This window comes from Coturnix japonica, chromosome 1 (assembly GCF_001577835.2).
Source record: "Coturnix japonica isolate 7356 chromosome 1, Coturnix japonica 2.1, whole genome shotgun sequence".
Classification (NCBI taxonomy): domain Eukaryota; kingdom Metazoa; phylum Chordata; class Aves; order Galliformes; family Phasianidae; genus Coturnix; species Coturnix japonica.
The window spans coordinates 103,325,625-103,348,535 of NC_029516.1; the positions used below are offsets into that span (position 1 = coordinate 103,325,625).

General features: G+C 36.0%; 1 protein-coding gene across 17 annotated transcripts in view; it reads left to right on the forward strand.

Moving 5' to 3' along the window:
- DMD (dystrophin) overlaps positions 1 to 22,911 on the forward strand; it is a 1,014,969-nt gene that overhangs the window by 262,106 nt on the left and 729,952 nt on the right. For all 17 annotated transcript variants that reach the window (XM_015884249.2, XM_015884262.2, XM_032449414.1 and 14 more), the window contains exon 7: positions 10,684 to 10,802. In XM_015884249.2, the coding sequence (XP_015739735.2) occupies positions 10,684 to 10,802 (119 nt within the window). The remainder of the gene's footprint in view (positions 1 to 10,683; positions 10,803 to 22,911) is intronic.

A 22,911-nucleotide genomic window follows, 5' to 3' on the forward strand; every position in this document is an offset into this window, starting at 1 on the left:
TAGTGTGCTTGTACTAAGTGGAAGTAAAAAGGAATTTCTCCACAAGTCTTGTCTCTAGTCCAGGAATTTTTGCAATCTTATAGGAAACTACAAGCATGCATTCAGATTCCTGGAAGTATGTCTCCATTAACTCCAAGGTGCTCTAGTTGTCTTCTTCGGGACTTTGCTAATCACTGAGTTAATCTTCAGATGTCTCCGGGGGAGATTCATTGTTCTCTGTAGCCCAGAGTAAGTAATTTTGCAGGTGAAACACTTACTTAGTGTGTCCTCTATTGATTTTCAGTGACGTTGCACTTTATGCAGGAGCACTGAATTGGCCTTCAAGATTCAAGATGCAATCAATAAAATAGGTGTGCTAATATACTCTGACTGTTCATCTACCTCTACCCCATAAAAGAATAAAAAGCCTTTTATAAGAAGCCTAAGCAGTTACTTTAGGTAATTTAAAATGAAGGTTCCTTCTTCTTATGTGTCAGAGTGTCTTGGCTTTGTGCTTACAGGGGACAGTTTGAATGTAAACCTGACAACAGGGGATGAGCACCACACTAAATGAAACCCTATGTCTCCCATACGCTATGCTTTATTAATACTCTGCATTTTAATTACTTAAGATTAAAATTCATTTAACAAAAACACTTTTGATTGAAGCTTAGTTGTTTTCCCTGCTTGATTTTTTGTTTCTCCAATGCTCCTGCTCTCCAGAAGTGAGGGAAGATTTCCCTGATGTTGTAAGATATTTCATCTTGCTGTCTATAGGAGTCTGTCTCGTAGAATATACAAACATTAAATTTTCCTCATTCATCTCAGTCCCATTTTATCTCTTTCAAAGACATTGCTTCATAATATTTTTACACTTAAGTGCAAAGAATAGTATTTTGGCAGAACGTAGTAAGTTGTTAGGATCAATTCCTACATTCTGTGGTTATTCCTGTGGTAAGCCAAAACCACACTAGTATTTTAACAGTTAGTTTTAAAAATATATCAAGCCCTTCTTTATAACTACATATAAATAAACACTTGACCGTGTCCTATGTAGTGCTTCATCTGAAATATTGGCTGACTGCCTAAGTTTTTAAATTGTAGTTTTCAAGAAATAAATAGATTTAATTAACATTATAAGAAAACATGACTTACAGTGTGTGCGTGGGGGGTGGGGGGACAGACGTTAGTTATGCTCTACATCTGTGATGATGAGACTATTAGCTGTATTGCAAACTCTGCTTTTTGCAATTTGCAACAGATAATTGAGAACAATTTTGAAGGAAATGCATGTAAACTGTAAAATAGAAAACTTTATAAACAATGTAATATTTATTCTAGTTTTGTATTTTTGATATATCCTTCAACACCTTTCATGTACAACATCAACGTACAGGCTCTGTAACACTTCTGTTGCACCAGCTTTGTGGACAGTTCCTTCTGGGTGGGGTGGGGAAAGAGAGAAGAGGATCAGGATGAAGGCAACTGCAGATGAAAATGGGAAATAGTTTTACATCTCTTCTTGGTTTTAATGTTACCACACTTGGAGGATATAACTAACAATATATTCTGTGTGTCATATTGGTCTTCAAAAAGGGGAAAAAAAACAACAAAAACAAAAACAAAACACATCAACCTGTCTTACATCATGCTTGTTTTGTGAAGTGTATGATTCAATTCAGACACTGGATAGTATTTCAACATAATTCAAGGGAAGTGGTTGTGTAAAACATTTGAGAACAGACACTTCAATATGGAAAGCATTATATTCACCATAAGTGAAGTCATAAGCTCACTGGAAAGTTGCTATACTTTGGGCAAACTTCTGTTTCTACCACTTTTACATTTTCTATATCTGCCCTCCAAAAACTTCCTAGACAGTACCAACGGCATAACAGAATCATAGAATACTGCAGGTTGGAGGGGACCCAGAAGGACCATTGAGTCAAGCTCCAGCCTTCACTACCAAAAAACAGACCGTATGTCTGAGAGTGTTGTCCAAACAGTCCTTGAACTTCAGCACTCAGGACTGTGCCCATCACCCTCTGGTGCACACCTTGTCCCTAAATGCAGATGCCCCTCCCCTGGCACAGCTCCATGCCGTTCCCTTGGGCCCTGTCGCTGTCACACAGAGCAGAGCTCAGCACTGACCCTCCGCTCCGAGTGAGGAGCTGCAGCCGCCATCAGGCCTCCATCAACTCCTCTGCTCTGTGCTGAGCAAGCACAGGGACTTCCACCACTCCTCAGACGTCTTCCCCTCTCGACCCTTCCCCTTCTTTGTAGCCCTAAGTTACTTTTGTTCACAATTCAGATGCATAAAGCTCAAGGCTGGAGTGAAAACAAAAAAACCTTGCTGAATTCCCATTAAAAAGGTGTGCACAAAACATAAAATCTCCCACTCAGAAATTCCTTAAAATCCTGAGATATGGAAGAATTGAAGGCTGTTAACTGGGAGGGGATACGGGCTTAGCATGAAGCATTAATCTCACTTCATTTTACTTTGACAAATGATAGTAATGGAATAATTAAATGCCTTAATGAAAGAAAAAGAATCCAATCCCTACTACATTGTTCCTGGTATTTTTATTTTTCTTATCTGATATTTTCATTGAAGGTTGGTTGGCTTGTTTTATGTTTCGGGGTGATCTTCCATGAGTAATTTAATTTGACTGAATATTCTCCATGCCTTCTCAAAAGGAACAGAAGAGAGTAAGAGACTAGTGTGAAGCACTAAATACATATAATACGCTGAGAGCAGTACTCTCAGTAGGAGGCTTTCTCTCATAGTCTTTTATCTGTCCCTTCTCTTGTTTATGGTTGATTTTTTACTTTATTATTATTATTATTTATCAGATATTTCTAATGTTATTTCTATTGTTCTTTTTCAAGAGGTTACTTGGAGTAGATGTTCTCATTTGTGTAATCACTGCGTCTCTAGGGACATTTAGGCTCTATTGCAATTGCTTTTAATACTGAGTTCAAGAAGCAGTGGAGCGCGGGTCTCTTGATAATATTAGAAAGGGCACATTAGTGACTTTGAGTTGCAAATATTCAGAATATAAACTCAGGATATGTTTCTGTGAATGGTACATTCTTCATTTTACTGACTAAACTAGACAGTAGCTGTTAAGTAGAACCATCTCCCTAGATGTACAAGGATAATATATATATATTATATTATATATATATATATATATATTGGTGAGGAGAATTCAGTTGGGCTGCAGCTGAAACTGACCCTACTCCTCCAGGCTCTTGGTCAGCCCAGAGGGGTTGTAGATGCTCAGTCCCTGGAGGTATCCAAGGCCAGGTTGGATGGGGCCCTGGGCAGCCTGCTCTAGCGTTACATGTGGAGGTTGGTGACCCTGTCTATGGTGATGGGGAGTGTGAGGGGTGGAGCTTGATGATCCTTGAGGTCCCTTCCAACCCAAGCCATTGTATGATTCTATGAAACTTTTATCATTACTTTTTGTATTTTTTTTTTTTTTTTTTTTTTTTTTCCCTTACAAATGGGTATCAGAGATCTTTGTAATCGAAGTAAGTTGCCTAAAGATATATATTCTTTCTGACCCTTTAATCAGGGTTTTGAAGGGGGAGTAAGTATTATTTATTAGCTTCCTCCTTGCTTATTAAGAGCACTTGAACTTAGGCCAGTATTTCACTGTCCTAAGCTGTTTCTGCTCCAGGATGGCAAGTTGAGAGGGAAAAAAGGAAAATGGCATTAAAAAGGAATGGATCTTCCTGAGTAAAGAAAGCAAAAGCTTGTGTTGAGTAGGTTGAGGGAAACATGAAAAGAAAAGTAATGGTATGAAGAGGTAAGGTTCATGTTTTATAACTGTGACAGTACTGAACTTACCTGCAAAGTTTACTCGTACAGATAAAGTGAGAACAACAAAGACACTCCTTAAAATGGAGGCAGTGACTTTTATGATCTGAATGTGGCTTTTTCTTGGATTCACAAATGAAATTTTTTTTTGTGAATAAGATTTATGAGGTTTTTTTTCTTTGTTTGTTTTTTGTTCTTTTTTTTTTTTTTTTTAAATTACTTTATTGCAGCACAACTCTATTGGCAGTTTAGATGTTAAGGGAGCTTAAGGAAATATCTGGTTAAACTTTTGTGGTGTTTTTCTGTAACTGCTTCCTAGAGAAGGCTATGTAAGTCACAAAACACTGATTTAAAGTATTGTGATACCCTAGAAATGCCAAGGAAATGAAAACAATACAGCTATTGCAAAATGCAGAGATGATGTAAAATTATCTTTAAAATGTTCCACTGTGTTTCTTTTGGGTTCTTTCAAATTCTTCCCCATGTGTAATATTAGTGATTTTATAAATTATTTTTAATTTTTATAAATTATGTGATTTTCTGAATTTTCTCCATACAAGCCTTTGATTTAGCAAGTATTATTCTTTACCTTGAGGAGAAAATATGTGTTACAGTTTCAAACAGGTACTTTAAAGAAGAGAGTTTTGAGTGTTGAATACATCTGTCCAACTTCAGTCTGTATTGTTTTTCTTCCTGTTCTACATCTTTGCAACATGGATCTCAAGATTCACTGCCTTCTACATGTCAGAGAAAGATGAATTAACTTCAAGTTCACATTGAAAAAATTATGAATGACTGTAGTGAGTAAATAAGCAGATCCTTAGAAATACTGATCATTTTTTATTCACTCTTCACAAACTGTTGTTGTTGTTATTCTTGCTATAATTTCTGTATTTGCACTCATGAAAATTTAGTTCTCAGTTTCTTTGACAAAGATTTAGCAAGTGGTCTCTGAGGATTTATTAGAGTGCACTTGGAAAGTGTGTCTTAAAACACTATAATGGCTAGGAGCTGCAGCTAGTTGCAAAACTAACTGTTGGAATGGCTCCAGGGTGATCATTTGAACTGAAAAAGGATTGTTTTGGATTGGATAGAGAAGAAATTTTTAACGATGAGAATGGTGAACGAGGCACTGGCACAGGAAACCCAGAGAAGCTGTGGTTGTTCCACACCTGGAGGTGTTCAATGCCCGGTTGGATGGGACCCTGGGCAGTCTGAGCTGATGGAAAATATATCTGCTCTTATTAAGAGTCTGGAAACTAGATAGACTTGAAGGTATTTTCTGAGCAAAGTTATTCTCTGATTACGTATTACATGTATATACATAAATGTAATATAATTACAGTCAAAGCCTTTAATCATAAATAAGATTAGTACTGTTTTAGATGATCAGCTGGTGGCTTTTCTTGTTTTTGTTTAATGTGCATGCCTTTATACTTTCAAGGAGAGAAGCGAGCCCTTCCTAGCTTTGTCTGCTTACCTTTACTGCCTGTCAGATATAAACCAAGTTGCAGATGGGAAAAGTGATTTCCTCTCCCTTCCTACACTTTGAACAACACCGAGAGAACAAGTGAAGGCTGAGAATCAGTATTCCATTTGATTTCTATTCTGTTCTATTTCACACCTGTTTACCACTATGTTGATGGATCTCAAACTCTTTTGCCATTAGAAAACATTCTGTTTCTCTGTTGTTTCATGGATTTTTAAGAACTATTTGCCACGTACCACAATTCTTAATCTTCTAGACTGTAGTATCCCCTGCAGTCATGCTTGGTCATTTTGCTCTGTATATACACAAATCAAAATGTCTAGAGACTTTTCACCAAAAAGATGATGTTTCATACTGCCATTATAGTCTATAAATCATGATCTAGTGATAGAACTGCTGAAGCGTGTATGCTGAAGCATTCTTTCCAAAAAGGAACAATCCGCAGAGTTACATTACTGTTGAATTAAGGAGAGTTTTTTCAGTATGTATATATTTTTAATTTAAGTCAATTTTCTGGGAGCTTAGATGCTGTAGGTGGCCATATATACATTTGAGTCAGCTTGGAATCTGTGCTGTCATCTTCATTTTTTAATTTTTATTATATTGAGAAAATATAAGACACTTGCTAGGAGCTCTTGCTACTCTTATAGTTGTGTCTAAGTTCAAATTTTTGTCATCTCAAAGAGAAGGTGGATGACACTGAATATCCAAGATATTATTGATGGCAGTAATTCTAAATGTTATTGTTCTTGCCCAAATGGAGTCCATACTGGTTAGAAGAAAGCATGATTCAGTACTTAAAATCTTGTTTCACCAAACCAGTTATGATTTTGTGAAAACAGTGTTCCGTTCAGAGGAAGAAATATGACTGGAACTTGAAATCAAAGGCCTGAAAAAAATATTTGGAGTGGAAAAATAGTCCTTCACATACTTCAGTTCTCTTTTCTTATCCTAAAAGCTTTTGTCACTGATTTTATTTTTTATATGATGGTATTTGTAATGTTTGTCCAAGATGTCCATGGAGAGCTTTTCAGGAAACAAAGAGTAGATAGCTCTGTCATTTCTGCAGTGTTCCCCTCACAATTTTTGATGTAAGAGCTTAGGCATTCTATGCCATAGGAGAGGGGAAAAAAGGAAAATAAATAAATAAATAACTTCCAGAGAAGTTAAGTGAAGAACATCTCTGTGACTAAATATAGGATACAGTGGGACCCCAGCCAGCAATTGATCGGCTGTTTTCATGCTTTGTGCCCCCTGGATAAGGCAGAAAGCAGGAAGAGCCACAGCAAGAAAACTTGTAAGAATAAAGACTGTTACATAAATGAAGGAAAGTAGAATGGAAAAGCAAGTGTTGAAAATGCAGTCACTCAATACCTCCCACAAGCAGATGGATGCCCAGACAGTCTCTAAGCAACAATTGCCTTGGAGGACAAAACCCTAATCCCCTTCTTACTTTATCCCAGTTCTTCTTGCTGAGCATGTTGCCAACAGACCAGAGTTTCCTGGATGCCACTGAATTTGCTTAAAAAGGGGAAATTGATGCCTGTGTTACCATTGGAGGTGGGCCGTGATAGATATCTATAAGGCTGCCAACCTGTATGCCTCCAGCCCTAAGTCAGACTTCTTGGACTATGTCAGTGCTCCTATATGGAAGGGAAAGGCTGTCACTGTGCCCCTTAAGCCACTTGTTGCAGGTAAAGCAGCAGAGGTGTTTGTGGGGAGTGAGGGGAAAGAGAAAAGGATCTGTTCTGTGCTCTGTGCATATTTCTACTGAAATCAGTTTGCCATCACCTTTTCCCCTCCCTTTGGGCTTCCTTTTCCTCTAGCTGTATTCAGCAGTAAATCTGCTGTTTTCATCACAGATTTTATCATTACTTGGTCTTGTTTTGCTGAGTGTGACAACCTTATACCAAGAGAAGCAATCAAAGAGGCCATTTCTTTTGACCTATTGGCTTCCAATCAGGAATAAAGGGCAAAAAGGGCAAAAAGGTCAAGAAGGAAGACCCGGGTTACTATAGGCCAGTCAGCCTCACCTCTGTCCCAGGGAAGGTGATGGAATAGCTTGTGCTGGATGCCATCCGCAGACAACTGGGTGATAAGGAGGTTATCAGGAGTACCCAGCATGGGTTCACCAAGGAGAGATCGTGCTCGACCAACTTGGTGGCCTTTTATGAAAATGTCACTAGCTGGGTGGACAGGGGGAGGGCGGTAGATGTAGTCTACCTTGATTTCAGTAAGGCTTTTGATACTGTCCCCCATGACATCCTTATAACAAAGCTGAGGAAGTATGGGATAGATGAGTGGATGGTGAAGTGGGGTGAGAATTGGCTGACTGGCAGAGTGCAGAGGGTTGTCGTTGGCAGTGCGGTGTCTGGATGGAGGTCTGTAACTAGCGGCATCCCCCAGGGGTCTGTACTGGGTCCGGTCTTGTTCAACATCTTCATCAACGACCTTGATGAGGGAATAGTGACCACCCTCAGCAAGTTTGCTGATGACACGAAGTTGGGAGGATTGGCTGACACGCCTGAAGGCTGTGCTGCCATTCAGTGAGACCTGGACTAGGCTGCAGAGCTGGGCAGTAAGAAACCGGATGAGGTTTAACAAAAGCAAGTGTAGAGTCTTGCACCTAGGTAGAAATAATTGCATGCACCAGTACAGGCCGGGGGAAGAGCTGCTGGAGAGGAGCTCTGCTGAGAGGGACCTGGTCGTCCTGGTGGACGACAGATTGACCATGAGCCAGCAGTGTGCCCTTGTAGCCAAAAAAGCCAATGGCATACTGGGGTGTATTAAAAAGAGCGTGTCCAGCAGGTCAAAGGAGGTGATCCTCTCCCTCTACTGTGCCCTGGTGAGGCCTCATCAGGAATACTGTGTTCAGTTCTGGGCTCTCCATTACAAAAAAGACAGGGATCTCTTGGAAAGAGTCCAGCGGAGGGCCACTAAGATGGTGAAGGGCCTGGAGCATCTCCCCTATGAGGACAGACTTAGGGAACTGGGTCTGTTTAGCCTTGAAAAAAGAAGGCTGAGAGGGGACTTGATCCAGGTTTGTAAATACCTGAGGTGTGGGAGCCATAGTGGTGAGTCTGGTCTCTTTTCAGTAGTGCGTGGGGATAGGACTAGGGGTAATGGGATGAAAGTAAAGCATAGGAAGTTCTGCACGAATGTGCAGAAGAACTTCTTTACAGTGAGGGTGATGGAGCACTGGAAGAGGCTGCCCAGGGAGGTGGTGGAGTCTCCTTCTCTGGAGATATTTATGACCTGCCTGGACGCCTACCTGTGTGACGTGGTGTAGGGAGCCTGCTTTGGCAGGGGGGTTGGACTTGATGATCTCTGGAGGTCCCTTCCAACCCCTACAGTTCTGTGATTCTGTAATACTTCCGAGATATCTTAGATCTTACACTCGATGTGGCAATATTATTGTATTTTAATTTACTTGATGTTAATGTTTGTTATCTATTACTTGTTTTGATTTATTGGATGTGAATGCCTCGTCCCGGGAAGCATTGAAGGCCAGGCTGGATGGGAATTTGAGCAAACTGGTTTAAAGGGAGGTGTCCATGCCTAAAACAGCGGGGTTGGAACTAGTTGATATTAAAGGTTCCTTCCATCCCAAACCATTCTATGATTGTATAGTATGAGGTATCACTTTGGCCAGTGTGGGTCAGCTGTCCTGTGTGTGTCCCCTTCCTCCTTTCTGCACACATTCAGCTTGCATGCAGGAATGGAGAGGTGAGAAAAAGCCTTGATACTGTGTAAGTACAGCAAAAGCTAAAAAAAGAAAAAAGCATGTATTCTCAACACTGTTTAAACCACCATTCCATGGAGGCTTCCATGAAGACTGTTAACTCCATCCCATCCAGATCCAGTATGAGCAGGATGCAAGAAATTGTGCAGATGTAATCTGTATTTTGAAAATGCTTGTATTTTGGTACACAAGCCTGTTTCTGAGGTTGCAGTCTTACTTCATCCATGATTGGAGACAGAGATAATAACCTCTTAAGATTCTGCTTCCATCAGCCTCCTGTCTCCCACAAAATTTAATATTTTGAAATCTTTCTGAATGGGGAAAGGAGAAATTAATGATAGTAGTCTATTCTTAATTAATATTTAAAAATCTCTGCATAGAGAAGCAAAATAGTTTATAAAAACTTAATTGTTACTCTGTAAATCACTCCCCTCTCAGAAAAAATTAGACAGCAAGGGTGCATAACTAAGAAATTACTGCTACATAAATATCATCTTTCCTTTGCTCTCTTGAAGTTATTACAGTCTGATGTACTCAGTGTTTTTGCCATCTATTATAACTATAGGAGTTACTTTTTAAAATGAACTTTTGAATTTAATAAAAATGTAAGTAAATCATTCATAACTAATGACAATTTCGTGTTTGATTTATCTCTAGGAAAAATTACATATGTATGTGGTTTTTTTTAGAACATTGTATCAACATCACAAATAGCGCAGTTGTTTTTTTCATATTATATACACATTAACTATTGATCACCTGATTAAACTTGTTTTTCTGAAATGCCTGATAGCAAATTCTGATCTCCTAATAGGTACTTCTTAGATAAAATGCCAAAGATCATGCTGTATTAACATTATTTGTATTGCAGATACTGCAATTTATAGTGCAAGCACTCAGATTATCTATCTCAGCTGTAATTCAATTTTGTTGCTGCTCTTTTCCTGTAAACACATTTAAATTGTGCTGTAGGCTTTTGGCTCATATCAGCTAAAACCCATGACTGGAGTACAATTTTGTACTCATCTGAAAAGTATGTGTTTTTCTAAAGGTTTTGGTATGAGAAGTGGCACGTGCAGTTAGGCTGCATATGTTCCCACATTATGAAAGGCTGAACCTGTTGGCCAATTTCAATCAGATATAGCAGAGAGTTGGCATTCTCAGCAGCAGTTATGTTCTTAGAATTGTAAAAAAAAACTGGGCACTGGAAAGAGGAGAAAGGCTGCAAAATAAACACAGCAGTTACTTATCCTGCTTGGCTTGCCATGAGTTGTTCTCAGTGTGCACAGCCACAGCACAATTCTTATCACCCATACACTGAGAGAGAGAGAGCAAACCTGCTGCAGGCATTTCAGGCAGACACAGGGCCAGAGCACAATGGGTAGAAACAACTGGTTTGGGGGAGTGAGGCTGTAGGCCAGTGAGACTTAATGAAGAGTATGAAAAGTTCTTAATATGTTGAAGATGAATATGGATAACAACAGTCAACACATCAGAAACCCATCTTTGTTAATTCCAGCACTGAACAAACATTTTCCTTCATTAAGTAATTTAAAGAGTAGTAGCTGACACCGATGTGTAGCAGTAGAAATATATAATTTAACACACAATATGTATATATATATATATGTTTGTTTGTTTGTTTAGACCAGACCTGTTTGATTGGAATGCTGTTGCTTCTCAGCAGTCACCTGTGCAACGATTAGACCACGCATTTAACATAGCCAGGCAACACCTGGGCATAGAGAAGCTCCTTGATCCTGAAGGTCAGTGCAAATTCTTTAATCTAAGTGGATAATCTTTTCCATGTATTTGCTTCTAAATGAGTTTTACTTCGTCACACAATATTTAATATCTTGCAAGATTAAATCATAAATTGAAGATGAATTCTTTTTTTTTTTTTTTTATACTTTAGTGTTAATTTTGCTCCCTTCTTACATAGCATACTCACTCTCTACTTGTGCATGTTCTAAAGCAATTTTTTGGGTCCAAACTTTTAATGTGTACATGTTGATGTCAAGGTATCTTGATTAGAAACTGATTGCTATTTCAGTAATTAGAGAATACAGATCATATCTTTTATAGATTCAAACTGTAGATAATTGTATTTAGAAATATGAGAAGTTTATCTTAATTAATTTTAGCACTTTATAGAAGACATAACTTTTTGCTTGAATATTATCATTACCTAGGCTTGTATTATTTTTCATCACTGATGATAATGAGAGTCAACTTAACTCAGTCAGAAGTGACAGGAAAATCCTCTTTATCTTCTATGTTTCGTTATACAGTCATGTTTGAAAGAGTACTCTTTGGTGTTCACCTGTTGTTTTTTTGTTTGTTTGTTTGTTTTTTATCCTCTTATATACATTAATATCATTTTTTCCATACTATGATCTGATTTATTTTTTTTCCCATTCAATTTCCTAAAATTTCTCTATTAAGCTACCACTTAATCTAATATTTAATGTTTGTGGTATTAGTCATCAGTGGTCTACCTCACAGTGAACTACTGATAGAACAAAACAGAATTTAATGAAATGTATAACTCAATCTAAAACATAGCATTGAGTCTCCTAATCTTTAAATACAATTGAGGTTGTCTCAAGATTGAACTAATAACTTTGTATTATTTGTATTTACATAAGATAAATATAAGGAAAAATATATCTGCATATATAGGAATATCAGAATTAGTGGCTTAATTTAAGGTAGTGGTATTTTTCACTGTGTGGAATTAAGAGGAGCTTAAGCAACAATCACAATTGGAACAGCTAATAAGGTTTGAGAATCAATGATGAGAGCGTTTCCTGTACACCATCAAATAGCTCCATTTGAAAAACAGAGTTTATAAACTCTGGATGAGATTGAAGTTGAAAAATCAGTTGTGCAATGGAATAGATGAGTAGCAGTAATTAGTTGAACTTACTTCTTAAAACAGTTGAATGAAGAAGTTATTTTCTGGATGCAAAAATCACTTTCAATTAGCACACATTTTATTCGGCTTTGGCAAAGATAGCTGCAGTTGTTTAGCCAACAGCTGAAAAACTCTTAAACATTGGTGGTTTTCCAAATGTCTGCTATAATTATTTTCTATTCAAATCTGTAAATTGTGGTGCTTGCCACCTTTTTTTTTTTTTTTTTTCCCCCACTCCAAATTAAAAAATAAAACAAGCTTTTGAAAAACAACAGTTAATTCTGTACCCATTTGAAAACTCCTGTGTGTTATGTTCAGCAATACCTAAAGTTTATCTGTCTTTAAAAACATAGCCAAAATTGTTTCTGGGCTCAGAAATAGAATTACTGGTGCACCAGCTTATGAAAAATCTTTTTTGAAGATTCTAGCATACTATCCATGTAACTTTACATTTTGTATATATGTCAGGTGCCCTAAGTTGACATTAAAATATCTTTTAATAGTAGAGTGGGTGACAGTGTTCTGTCCTCCATTGGCTTACTAAAGGCTGCAATGCATTTTTATTTGTAAGTTTAAATTTAGAACTTTCATGTACTTGTTGTCATTATTCGATCATTATTTTTTAGATTTAGAAATCATTTTTTATAAAACATTTGTATCTGGATTGGCAAGGATATGCACAGTTGTTAAGTCAGACACTAAAACGCTCTTTAGTGGTGGCTTAAGAAAGTTCTGCCAGTGGTAGTGAGAACATTGCATTTGGTGAACGTTTATTTTCACATAACTTGATACTTGTCAAAGCATCACACACGTAATTTATGAACACTTAAAAAGTTCTTAGCTCTTTGCTGCATTTGCAGTATTTTGAAAGTTTTGCCTAAAAAGGGATCTACTACTCAATGAGTCCTTCTCTTTGGTAGGCTCTACTCTTGGTAATCAATATGAAAGGTGTTTTGGTTTGGGATTTCTGTTTTTTGTTTTCATTTATTTGTTTATTTATTTTAAGCCTGACAATTTACAGATACATCCTCAAACAACAACTAAGGATTTGGACTTAGGAATTATCTTTTGTAAAGTAAATATTTTTATTTGATCAAAGACTGACTTTCTGGATTATAAATGAAGCTGTAGGTTTTTGGTTTTTTTTTTTTTCTGAGGTTGCTGATATTCTGAGCCTACCCCACGAGGAGCTGACAGTTTGTTTCTGAGGCTGTTGATCTTTTATGTCTTTCTCATGAGCAGCTATGAATACACTAGCAGATGAGATATGGACCACATTTTAAGTGAGAATTTCTATATTTTGCATCATGCAGAGCTCATAGTACTTGCTGTTTTTTCCTATTTACTAACTAGTAGGAATATTTCTTCTGTTCTATTGAAATTGTAGGCCATCCTTTAAATAACATGTTCTGTATCAGCTGTGTATCTTCAAGCAGGAGGTCTGCTTAGTTTTTAAGCATTTAAACTTCAGAAAACCTACAATACTAAGGATGCACGCCTTAAATTAATATGGAGCAGAGTAAAATATTTTCTCTGTGCCCGTTCATCTTTTTAAAACATTCTAACTTATATATGTGTCCTAAAGCAGTTTGATAAAATTTGAATATTGACTTGGCATCATGAAGATGACTATGAAGTTTGATAATGTCTTCATACTTTATGTAACATTACCTTAATAACTTATTCTTAAAAGTAGCAAGCTATATATTTTTCTACTTATACCTTTCATCTAAATAAAATTAATATTCAGTTAATCAGAATCTTTTCTTATAGCTATCTGAATATACTGTTTGATGCCGAGTCCCAAAATAGGATTTATTCTATGCTGGATATGTATCCCATGGAGTTATTCTGCAGTTAGAATTTTCATAGTTTTGGGGAAGAGGAGCAAACAAACTTTTCTACAAGAATAAGATATGTGGTTAGGAACTTTATTCAGACACAATTTATAGGAATGCTGGCCCCATTCCAGAGCAAAATAAAATAAAATAAAATAATTAAAGATACTTTAACTGTCAATGTGTGTGGGTTGTTTTTTCTTCTGATGTATAAAAGGCATATAGAAAAACAGAGACAGACAGATTTTCTTCCTCTTCTGTTATGGAAAAGCTATGAAGAAATCAACTTTCTTCTTGATTGAGTCTTTTCAGTGAGCTAAACATAAACTAGCTTATGTTCGGTGCTCACTAAGGTAGTGAGGAAAGATAAAAAGCAGAGAGGGAAGGTGTGGATGAAACTAATGGAAGGTAGAAAGTGTTACTTAGAAGACTGTTAATGAAGACCTATAGACAAGCAGGCAGGACTTGAAAGGACTAATATTTTTTGCAAATTGAACTTCCTAAGTCAAAGTATACCTATATAAATCACAGTGGCCTTTTGTTGTAGCTGCATGATTATGCAACTAGGATGATTAAAATCTTGATAATGCTCTCTGGGACCCTTTCAAAGGAAAATATATATTCTTATATATATATGTTATTTTGTTTTGGTTACTCAAAATATGTATTTGTGGGCATTCAGTTAACTCTCATTCAACTCAAAATACCTTGCAACAAACATCATTGGAAACAGGTTGTTTTAAAACAATGATTCCTGTTCAGACTTGGATGGCAAATGGAAAAACAACATCAAAATTTCTCTCAATACTGCTAAGGAAAATAAGATCTTTTTCCACAGCTGAGTGATGACTGTTGTGGAATTTGTGATATAAGTTACAGTTGCTGAATTTTTGAGAAGATTTCAGTGGATCATTTCCAATGCAAATAACAGATTGTTAGTCTCAGACTGATCTCTCAAAGTATTTTAGATACAAAGTTATGTAAACATTTTTCTTTATGGTTTGCAAACTGGAAAAGCAATGGCTTCAGCTCTGTATGTTTCTCTCTCATTATTCTGAATTATTGTTACTTATGAGAAATAAGAGGATGGTGATTATTTCCTGTCTTTTCTGATATGAGTTAACTTCAGCAACTATTAGAAAAAGACAAAATATCTTAAGCAAGTGAACTAAAGGATGATAGCATCAGTAATTATAACTCATACATGGAAGTTTTAATAGCTTTGATCAAGCTGTTAAGATTAATCTGTATATTTTAATAATGTCTAATTACCAGGAGCTTTATCTTTTAGCATTTAACTGTTTGTTAATGATAGTTTTGTCTGTTGATAATATCTCTTTCTAATGATAGTTTTCCCCTCCACTTTTGGAGGGGTTTGATTCTGATATCCATCTTTAAACTTTAGAAAATAGACTAAAGGTTTTTGCTTACTGTTTCTTCAGTGTGCCCTTTTTCAAGTAATACTGTTATATTGCAGTGTCTTATTATGTGTAGGGGAATATCATTGTAGGGTAATAGAGACTCTCAGGTTAATAAAAAGTTTCATAGTCCTGTCCTTGTATTTCTGAATTTGCATAGGTTTGTGGAATGCATTTGCAGATGCCATAGCAATGAGGAAAACCTTGAATGTAATCATTTCTCCATTCATCAGTTTTATTTCTTTAAGCATATATTAGCAGAAAGAATAAGAGCGACTCTTTTGAAGTGTAATTCAATAACCATTTTCTCTTTGCCATACTTATGTATAGGGTGGAGAACAGCTCAGATGTTAGTTCTGTCAGAGAAGGATGCTTTTCTTTTTTTATAAGCATCTTTTAAAATATACTCAAGTGCAATAAAGGACAAGTAAACAACAACTTGTGTAGTAATTACATGGTCTTGGTTTTATATTGAATTTTGCCTTTGGTCTTAAATAGTTGTTCTTTCTGTCACCTAATCTCAATATTCAAACAAGTTCTAGAAAGCTTAGGCAAATATTCAGATTAATTACCCGTCACTTTTGTTATGAAATGTCTACAATAGTTAGTCAGATAAAATGTGGTATAATAACTTCCATTTTCTCCTCATTTGAACATGGTAATTAAACATTTAAACAGTGGCATAGCAATCTGTGGATTGATACCTGGCTTTGAGGCACAGACGGCATCATACAAAAGAGAAAACGAAGAACTGCTAGTAGAGCCAAACACTCTCGGCTAGGTGTACAGCTGCTGATGAAAGAGAAAAAAGTCCTTCTGGAACCTTGTATGTTGTATAGTGTCAGTTTTCAGTGACAAAGCTTGTTGCATTTTGTGTAGAAAAGGATGCTTTGGGAATACAAAGTACATGACTTAACACACAGAGGTCTTTGGGGGACAAAGGAATGCTCTCCCCAAAACTGAATCTAGGAGCTGTGTTTTGTTTCCTCTTATAATAGCTGCATTGGCAGCAGCAGGTGTAGTGTCTATATGTGCACTCCTAGCAATAAACATGAAATCCTTGCTTTAATGTACTTGTACATGCTGTCATTTTTCTGCATCTTATTCTTGTTTGTGCTAGCCTTGTAATAAATGAACTCTGAAGTTTTGTAATGACATTTCTGCTGTTCTTTTTAGGTGAAGCAATTATCTAGTTTCTTATGCTTTCCTGTGTAGCCTGATTAAAAACCTCATTTAATCTATCTCAGTCATATTTTCTGTATTTTTCCTTAATTTGCACTGATGACATGAGGTTTTGGCAGCATTATTAAGTGATAATGAGACTTAGTTCTCCATTTGATAACTTTTGTGTTTGATCTTGACTTTGCATTCTTCTGTACTGCAACCATACCTGTAGTACAGAGGAGAGGAAAAAAGAAATATCCTGTCAGAACTGTATTCCATCAAGTCATTAACCCTGTCCGTACCCAGTAGTATACAGTGGTAATGCTGCTTTCTTGTTCATCTTATCACCCTTCCTGACATGGCCTGTGCCAAGGGGGAAGATATTTGTTTTCTATCACATCCTAAAATATAGTAATGCTTTCCCTTGCATGCTGTCAGTGTATATTTAGGAAGGAAAAAAAAAAAAAGGGGGGGGGGGGGGGGGGGGAAGAGAGAGGTGATAGAAGGTGTTTTCCATGTAATTTTTAAATGCTAGTTAGAACTTAGAAATCATTTCTTCAATTGCACAAAACCAAACCTTATGATTATTAGAAAATAAAAGTAAAAACATTGTTTTCTTCTTGCTCTGAAATCTTGGAATACTTTTGGTTGATTAAGAGGTCTATTGAATTCAAAGTGATAAAGTTACTTGTTCTGGGGCACTGTTACTGGACTAACCCTAGGTAATGGAACTTGTTTCGGTAACAAGTTACCATTTAAACTACAGCAAGTTGTTATTAGCAGTAAACTCTCAACCACAAATGTGTTATGGTGTCTGTTACTTAGCTACTTAGGAAAGTAAATGTAGATATGCTGGAGTACGCCTGTTACAAATCTCACAGTCTATCCCATCACAAGTTAAATGGGCGTATATTAATATTCAAAATAGACTGTAATATGGCTATTACAGATAGAAAAAGTGTGGCGGAAAAATGATACAATTGTGAAATGGCAAAAGGGATAAACGGGGAAAGAGTGCTCATCTGTATCTGAAGATCTAGGCACACAGAAAAAAACAACACAAGGGAAGCATCTCCAGAAAAAGATCCTTCCCTAGTGGCAGTCAGCCCTTAAATAGGGTCTAAGAGAGGTGCACCTTGGCTCCACCCTTTCTGGGAGTTAACACAAGTGTCTTCACTTGTGATACCAGGGCTGAGCTGGTCCTTTCAACAGAGAACCAGTCAGTGGTTCAGGCTGTGACTCAACAGTTCCCACACATTGGTCAGTGACATTTTTGATGCATTCTGTTGTGAAAACAGATTGTTTATGAGAAAAATCAATGTGAGAATGGTGTTTTGTTGTTTTTTGGTTTTTTTGTTGTTGTTGTTGTTGTTGTTTTGTTTTTTTTATTGGAATATTCAGTATTCTGTCTGTATCTGAAACATGGTGTAACAGCTAGGTGTTGAGAGTCAAACAAGTTTGCAGTGATAATGCCATAATTATTTCTATTTTAATATTGAACTTGTGGGTTGCTTTTGCTTCTGTTTCAAAAGTAACAAAATATCATGCAGTGTAAATAGATAGAATGGTTTTGATTGTTTGTGGAAGTAGGTAATTTGTGTTTTTTGAGTACTGTCACCTGGTCTGAGGTATTTGGCAGCTGTACATTTTTAGTATTTCACTGATTAGTGGCTGATTGTAATTCAAATGCCGACTTCCAAAATCATATCTTGTGTCAAGCCAGTCAGTAAGCAGTTATTAGCTTCTTATAGAACTGTTCAAAACAAGAAAATGATAAATCCCTTAAAAAGAATTAAGAATTAATAATGTCTTCTCAAACTACTGTTTTTATTTTAAAGTTCTCATTAAAAAAAATGCAAAAAGTAAGATGAAATCTTTAACTTCATTCTATGCTCTATGACTTGTTCTAATCTTTTTATACTGGAGTGTTGTATTCTTACAGTGTTGAAGTACTAAAGTGAAGGCAGTGGGAATACCTTAAAAAGCAATGAGAGTTACTGTTTATTAGCTAAGTAGTATGATGCAATTTTTTTGTTTGTTTGTTTTATTTTTATTGTTTAAATCTGAATGAATAAGGATTAGGATTTGAAATTTATTGCTTGTTCTATCTACATTACTACTGTAATGTTTTACAATCAATTTTCAGACATTTCCCCCCCAAATTAAGTTGCACTTCTTTTCTGACTGAGAATTTTAAAGTCTACCCTTTCCTTTAATCTCAAGCAAATAAAGTAGCAATTAATAGTTACTTCATTAATCCCTGAGCCTCCCTCTATAATTATTTTCTGTTACGTATGTAGGAATATATTTATTACTTCCTCATCAAGATGTAAGCAAATTATTTATCCAGAGTCCACATGTCAATCAGGAACTTTTTCATGTTTTAATTGTAGTAAATTATTGGAATTATTATACTGCATTAGGGGATTCAAAATAAAAACAGACACTTCCTCATGTGAGTAAGAAAATTTTAAATATCTGGGATTTAATTTGGTGGGAATATGTACATTACAAACAAATTATTAGATTATTTTTTGTCCAATGGATTTGCAGGTTATAATATTGCATGAAGTCACTAACTGAATCTGAAAGAGCTCTCTATTAACTTCGCATTGCTGTAGAACAATTTCATAGCTTGTAGCAGTATAGGTCTTAATGTTGGTAAGGTTCAACCTTACCGTTCTTCATATATTAGTGAGAGATCACCAGTGACATAGTGTGAGGTCTTCCCTCATTTTCTGCCTAACTGTTTTGACCATCTTCTTCCAAGGTAAGAAGGGACAGATACAATCTCTTCCATTGAGCTGCAGGAAAAATATGGGAAGATGGGAAATAGGGTTGCAGTATCAGTCTTCTTATTTGAATCTGATGAAGTAATTGTTGTTGCAAATAGTTCCATGAATACACAGAAGGAATTTCATATACTGAGGGTCTGGTTTTTGATTTTTTTCTCTAATTTTCTGTATTTATCTCACCACATACCCACAGAACATACAAACATCAAAAATTGCAATACTTTAAATACTCTTTTTGCTAATGCTAATTCTAAAGGTTACATCCTCATCCTACTCAAGCACACCTTCTCTAGTACATGTTCCTTTGTCTCTGTGTTTACTGTTCTCCAGTCTATTTGGTTTTATTGTTTTCCTGACTTCTTTGTGAATGTTTAGCTTTATATTATTATTCTAATGTTGCAGTGCCTCAGAACTGTCTGTCAAATTGTAATCACTATCCTGTTCTGACAAATAATCACATAGGTTTATTTGCCACTATATCACATTCTGTGTAATTTTCTGTTCATCATTACTCATGCTGTGTTTCAACATTGTTTTCCAAATAAATCATTTCTGTAAGTGTGTTAAAATATTCTACAAGGTTGAATCTTGTGCTATTTCCTTCCTGAATTGCTCATGTGTTTTAGTTGTTTGTGTATTGCATCATCCACTGGGATTTGCTATGCCCCTAATCTATACATTAAGCTACAATTAATAATGTTTGCTTGTAGCATATTTTTTTTCTTTTTTATTTTTTTAAGCTCTGCAATTTAATTAATGAAGCCCTTTGGAATGATGTACGTAGTTCTTGGTTGCTCAGAAAAATCACTAATGGTAGACAACTGAGGAAATATCAATTAGAAAAGTATTACATTGACTGATGCGTCAATACATAGAATGAAATATGTATTATGTTAGTTTTAAAATGCTAAAGGAAGAATGGGGGATTTGTTTTTAGGTGACTGCTAAACATATAATTTGGCAAATTTCTAATGGTGCGTAGCAGCATATACAATTGTTACTGGATATTTTGTCACATCAGAATTTAACTTGATGGGAAAGAACTATAGATACTAAGGCAACAAAAACTCAGTTTCACTTTGAGTAAGGTTGCTTATTTTATTGGAACAAGTTTTAACCTACTTACTGGTAATAAATAGTAGTTCATCCAGCTAAAAATATAACCAGATCAAAGCATCCTACTTTGAACTTAGAATCTGAGTTACATACTCAGATACTTCCATATGTATACCTTTAGTACTGTAATAATAATAGATAATAATAGATAATAGTCTTATGCGGGTTGGAAGGGTCCTTAGAGATCATCAAGTCCAACTCTTGGGATTTGAGCCTCTGTGTAGCAAAGCGGCACTTCTACCACTTGCACCACAGAGGGATTCGAACCCGTGTACTGGTGTTTGCAAAGCGGCATTCCTACCACTGTGCCACCGGGGCACACAATAATATAAATGTATGATAAATTTAGTATATATATCTTACAAAAAAATAAATCTGGTAATAGAGATCATTCACGTAAAGAAAGTTCACATCAAGAAATGCAGTTTATGAGATGAGATCTGGAGCTTAATATTCTTAGGTAAAAAGACTAAACCAGAAGAGGATTTTACATTGAAAGTCACTGAAATACTGTTAGGTACCTTCCTAACCTCGAGTATTTAGGTAACTAAAAGATTACATTATTTATTAATCACATAAACAACCAGTGATATTCCACTGGAAAGCTAATGTCAATAGGCCAAAATCTGCCTGGACATCAATCTGGATTAGAAAAGTTGCCAAAGAGGCTGCAGAATTGTGGAGAAAAAAATCATACAGATATCTTGAGACTTCTAGGTGTTTTGTTTTGTTTTGTTTGTTTGTTTGTGTTATTTAAAATCTGATTATAAATAGAAGGCTGATTGAGAGGTTTACTTGCTAGGAATACATGATGTTAACTGATAACATGCTTGTTAGAAGTACTGAGACGCGAAATGAAATTGGAGAGAAGAAATGCTATTGACTTAAATTCCTCTTGAGTCCTGCTATCTTCACAAGTCCCCTGAGTTTAGGGATTATGTCAAAGCGCATAAGACAGAATCTAAGATACATGGCTCTGACATTCCAAATTTGTACATTATAGAAAACAACACATTCTAAGAATTTAGGGCTAAAATGAAGTACTAGTCATTGTTTTAATCCTGCTTTTTAAACCTATGATTGTAAGCTATGGGAAGTTTTTAGCTGAAGAATTCTTGGTTGTTTTTGTTACTTTCGTGCTAAGTAATGGGTGCTGAGGGGAAAAAATAGATTAATTATAGACTGGAATATTTTAGTGGTTATCATAATTGCCAGGGAAGGAAAGAAATGGAAGTGCTGTCCCTTAATATCTAAAGTTATTTAACTTCAGGAGCTGAATGAGTCTGAGTAAAAGATTTGACCCAGAAAGTATGGTTAGTAACCTACAACATTTTTTATTTTTTTATTTTTTTTTCTTTAATCAAATTCATCTATGGTGAATATAAAATTCAGCTTGCTTAAAAGCACTCTTAGTGTCTGGTAATAAAGAATTGCTCCACTTGGCAATTTCCTTTTGGATGAAAAACTTTCAGTGCTGTGAAAATTCAGTTCTTTGCTACATTATAAACTGTCTCAAGAAAAAGAAGATTAGCAAAAATCTCTTGCACCAGAGCATGAAAGATTCTATCTAATAAAAACCAAAGAGGCAAAAACCCTACATATTTGCATACTTCTTTCTTTATTCTTTGTCTCTGCTGTGGGCCAGATGACAGAACGTTATCATTCAAAGAAAGTGAAAAGTCAAAAAATAACTTTCTCAATTTTGGTACAGATGGCAAAGTTGTCTTGAATTTAAAATTCTCAAAAGGATCGATCTTCTTGAAGTTATTTAGGGCATGAATAATGTGACAATTGAAAGGACTGCTTAATTGGAATGAGAACTCAATGAGAGTGACTTTTGTTGTTAAAACTTTTTGAAAGTTAGACATCAGATAAAAGGTTTTGTGGCCCTGTGTGTGGGAAAAAAGCAATAGCTTCTGGTAAATTCTAATATATGGGTATTATGACATTTCCATGAAATGGAGGTAATACTGTCTAACTTTGCAGGGTTGCAATAACAAATCTGTCACTTAAGCGCTGGGATGTGTACAGGCGTTTCTCTTTTAAAAAAAGAAGTAAAATTCTTCTCTTTTTAAAGTATTGAGATAACATATGAGACCTGATCATTTAAATTGCTAGTTCCTGGCTTTAATAGGGCAGTTACTTTGGAAACCTTGCATCAGCCAGTAAGCTGAGAGTGGGATGTACAACAAAAGTGACCATTTTGTAGAGCTATTGACTTTAAGCAAGTCAGTAGCAGTCTCCTGTAGGAGTAGTTACTCCCATCTTCAGCAGCCTGTCTGCTCTGTGAAAGAAAGAAATCCAGAAATCTGTGATAAGTTCATGATCCGTGCAAGCCATAGCCTCTGCAGTTAAAAAGACAGAGCCTTCAGTTAAAAAGACAAATACTCGCATTTTCTTTGGCTACAAGAGAAAAAAGAGAACTTGATTCCAGTTTGCCAGTTATTATTTACTTCTGAGGCAGAAAAGGAAGTTGCATTGCTTCCATTTAAATTTGATTAAACAACCTTCTCATGAATCATGCAAGATCTGGGTGCAGCCATGCAAATAGCCTGACTTATTGCCATGTAAGATCCACTAGAAAGGAATTAGATTCTGTACTTTCATTGGCAGGCAAAGGGAGAAGT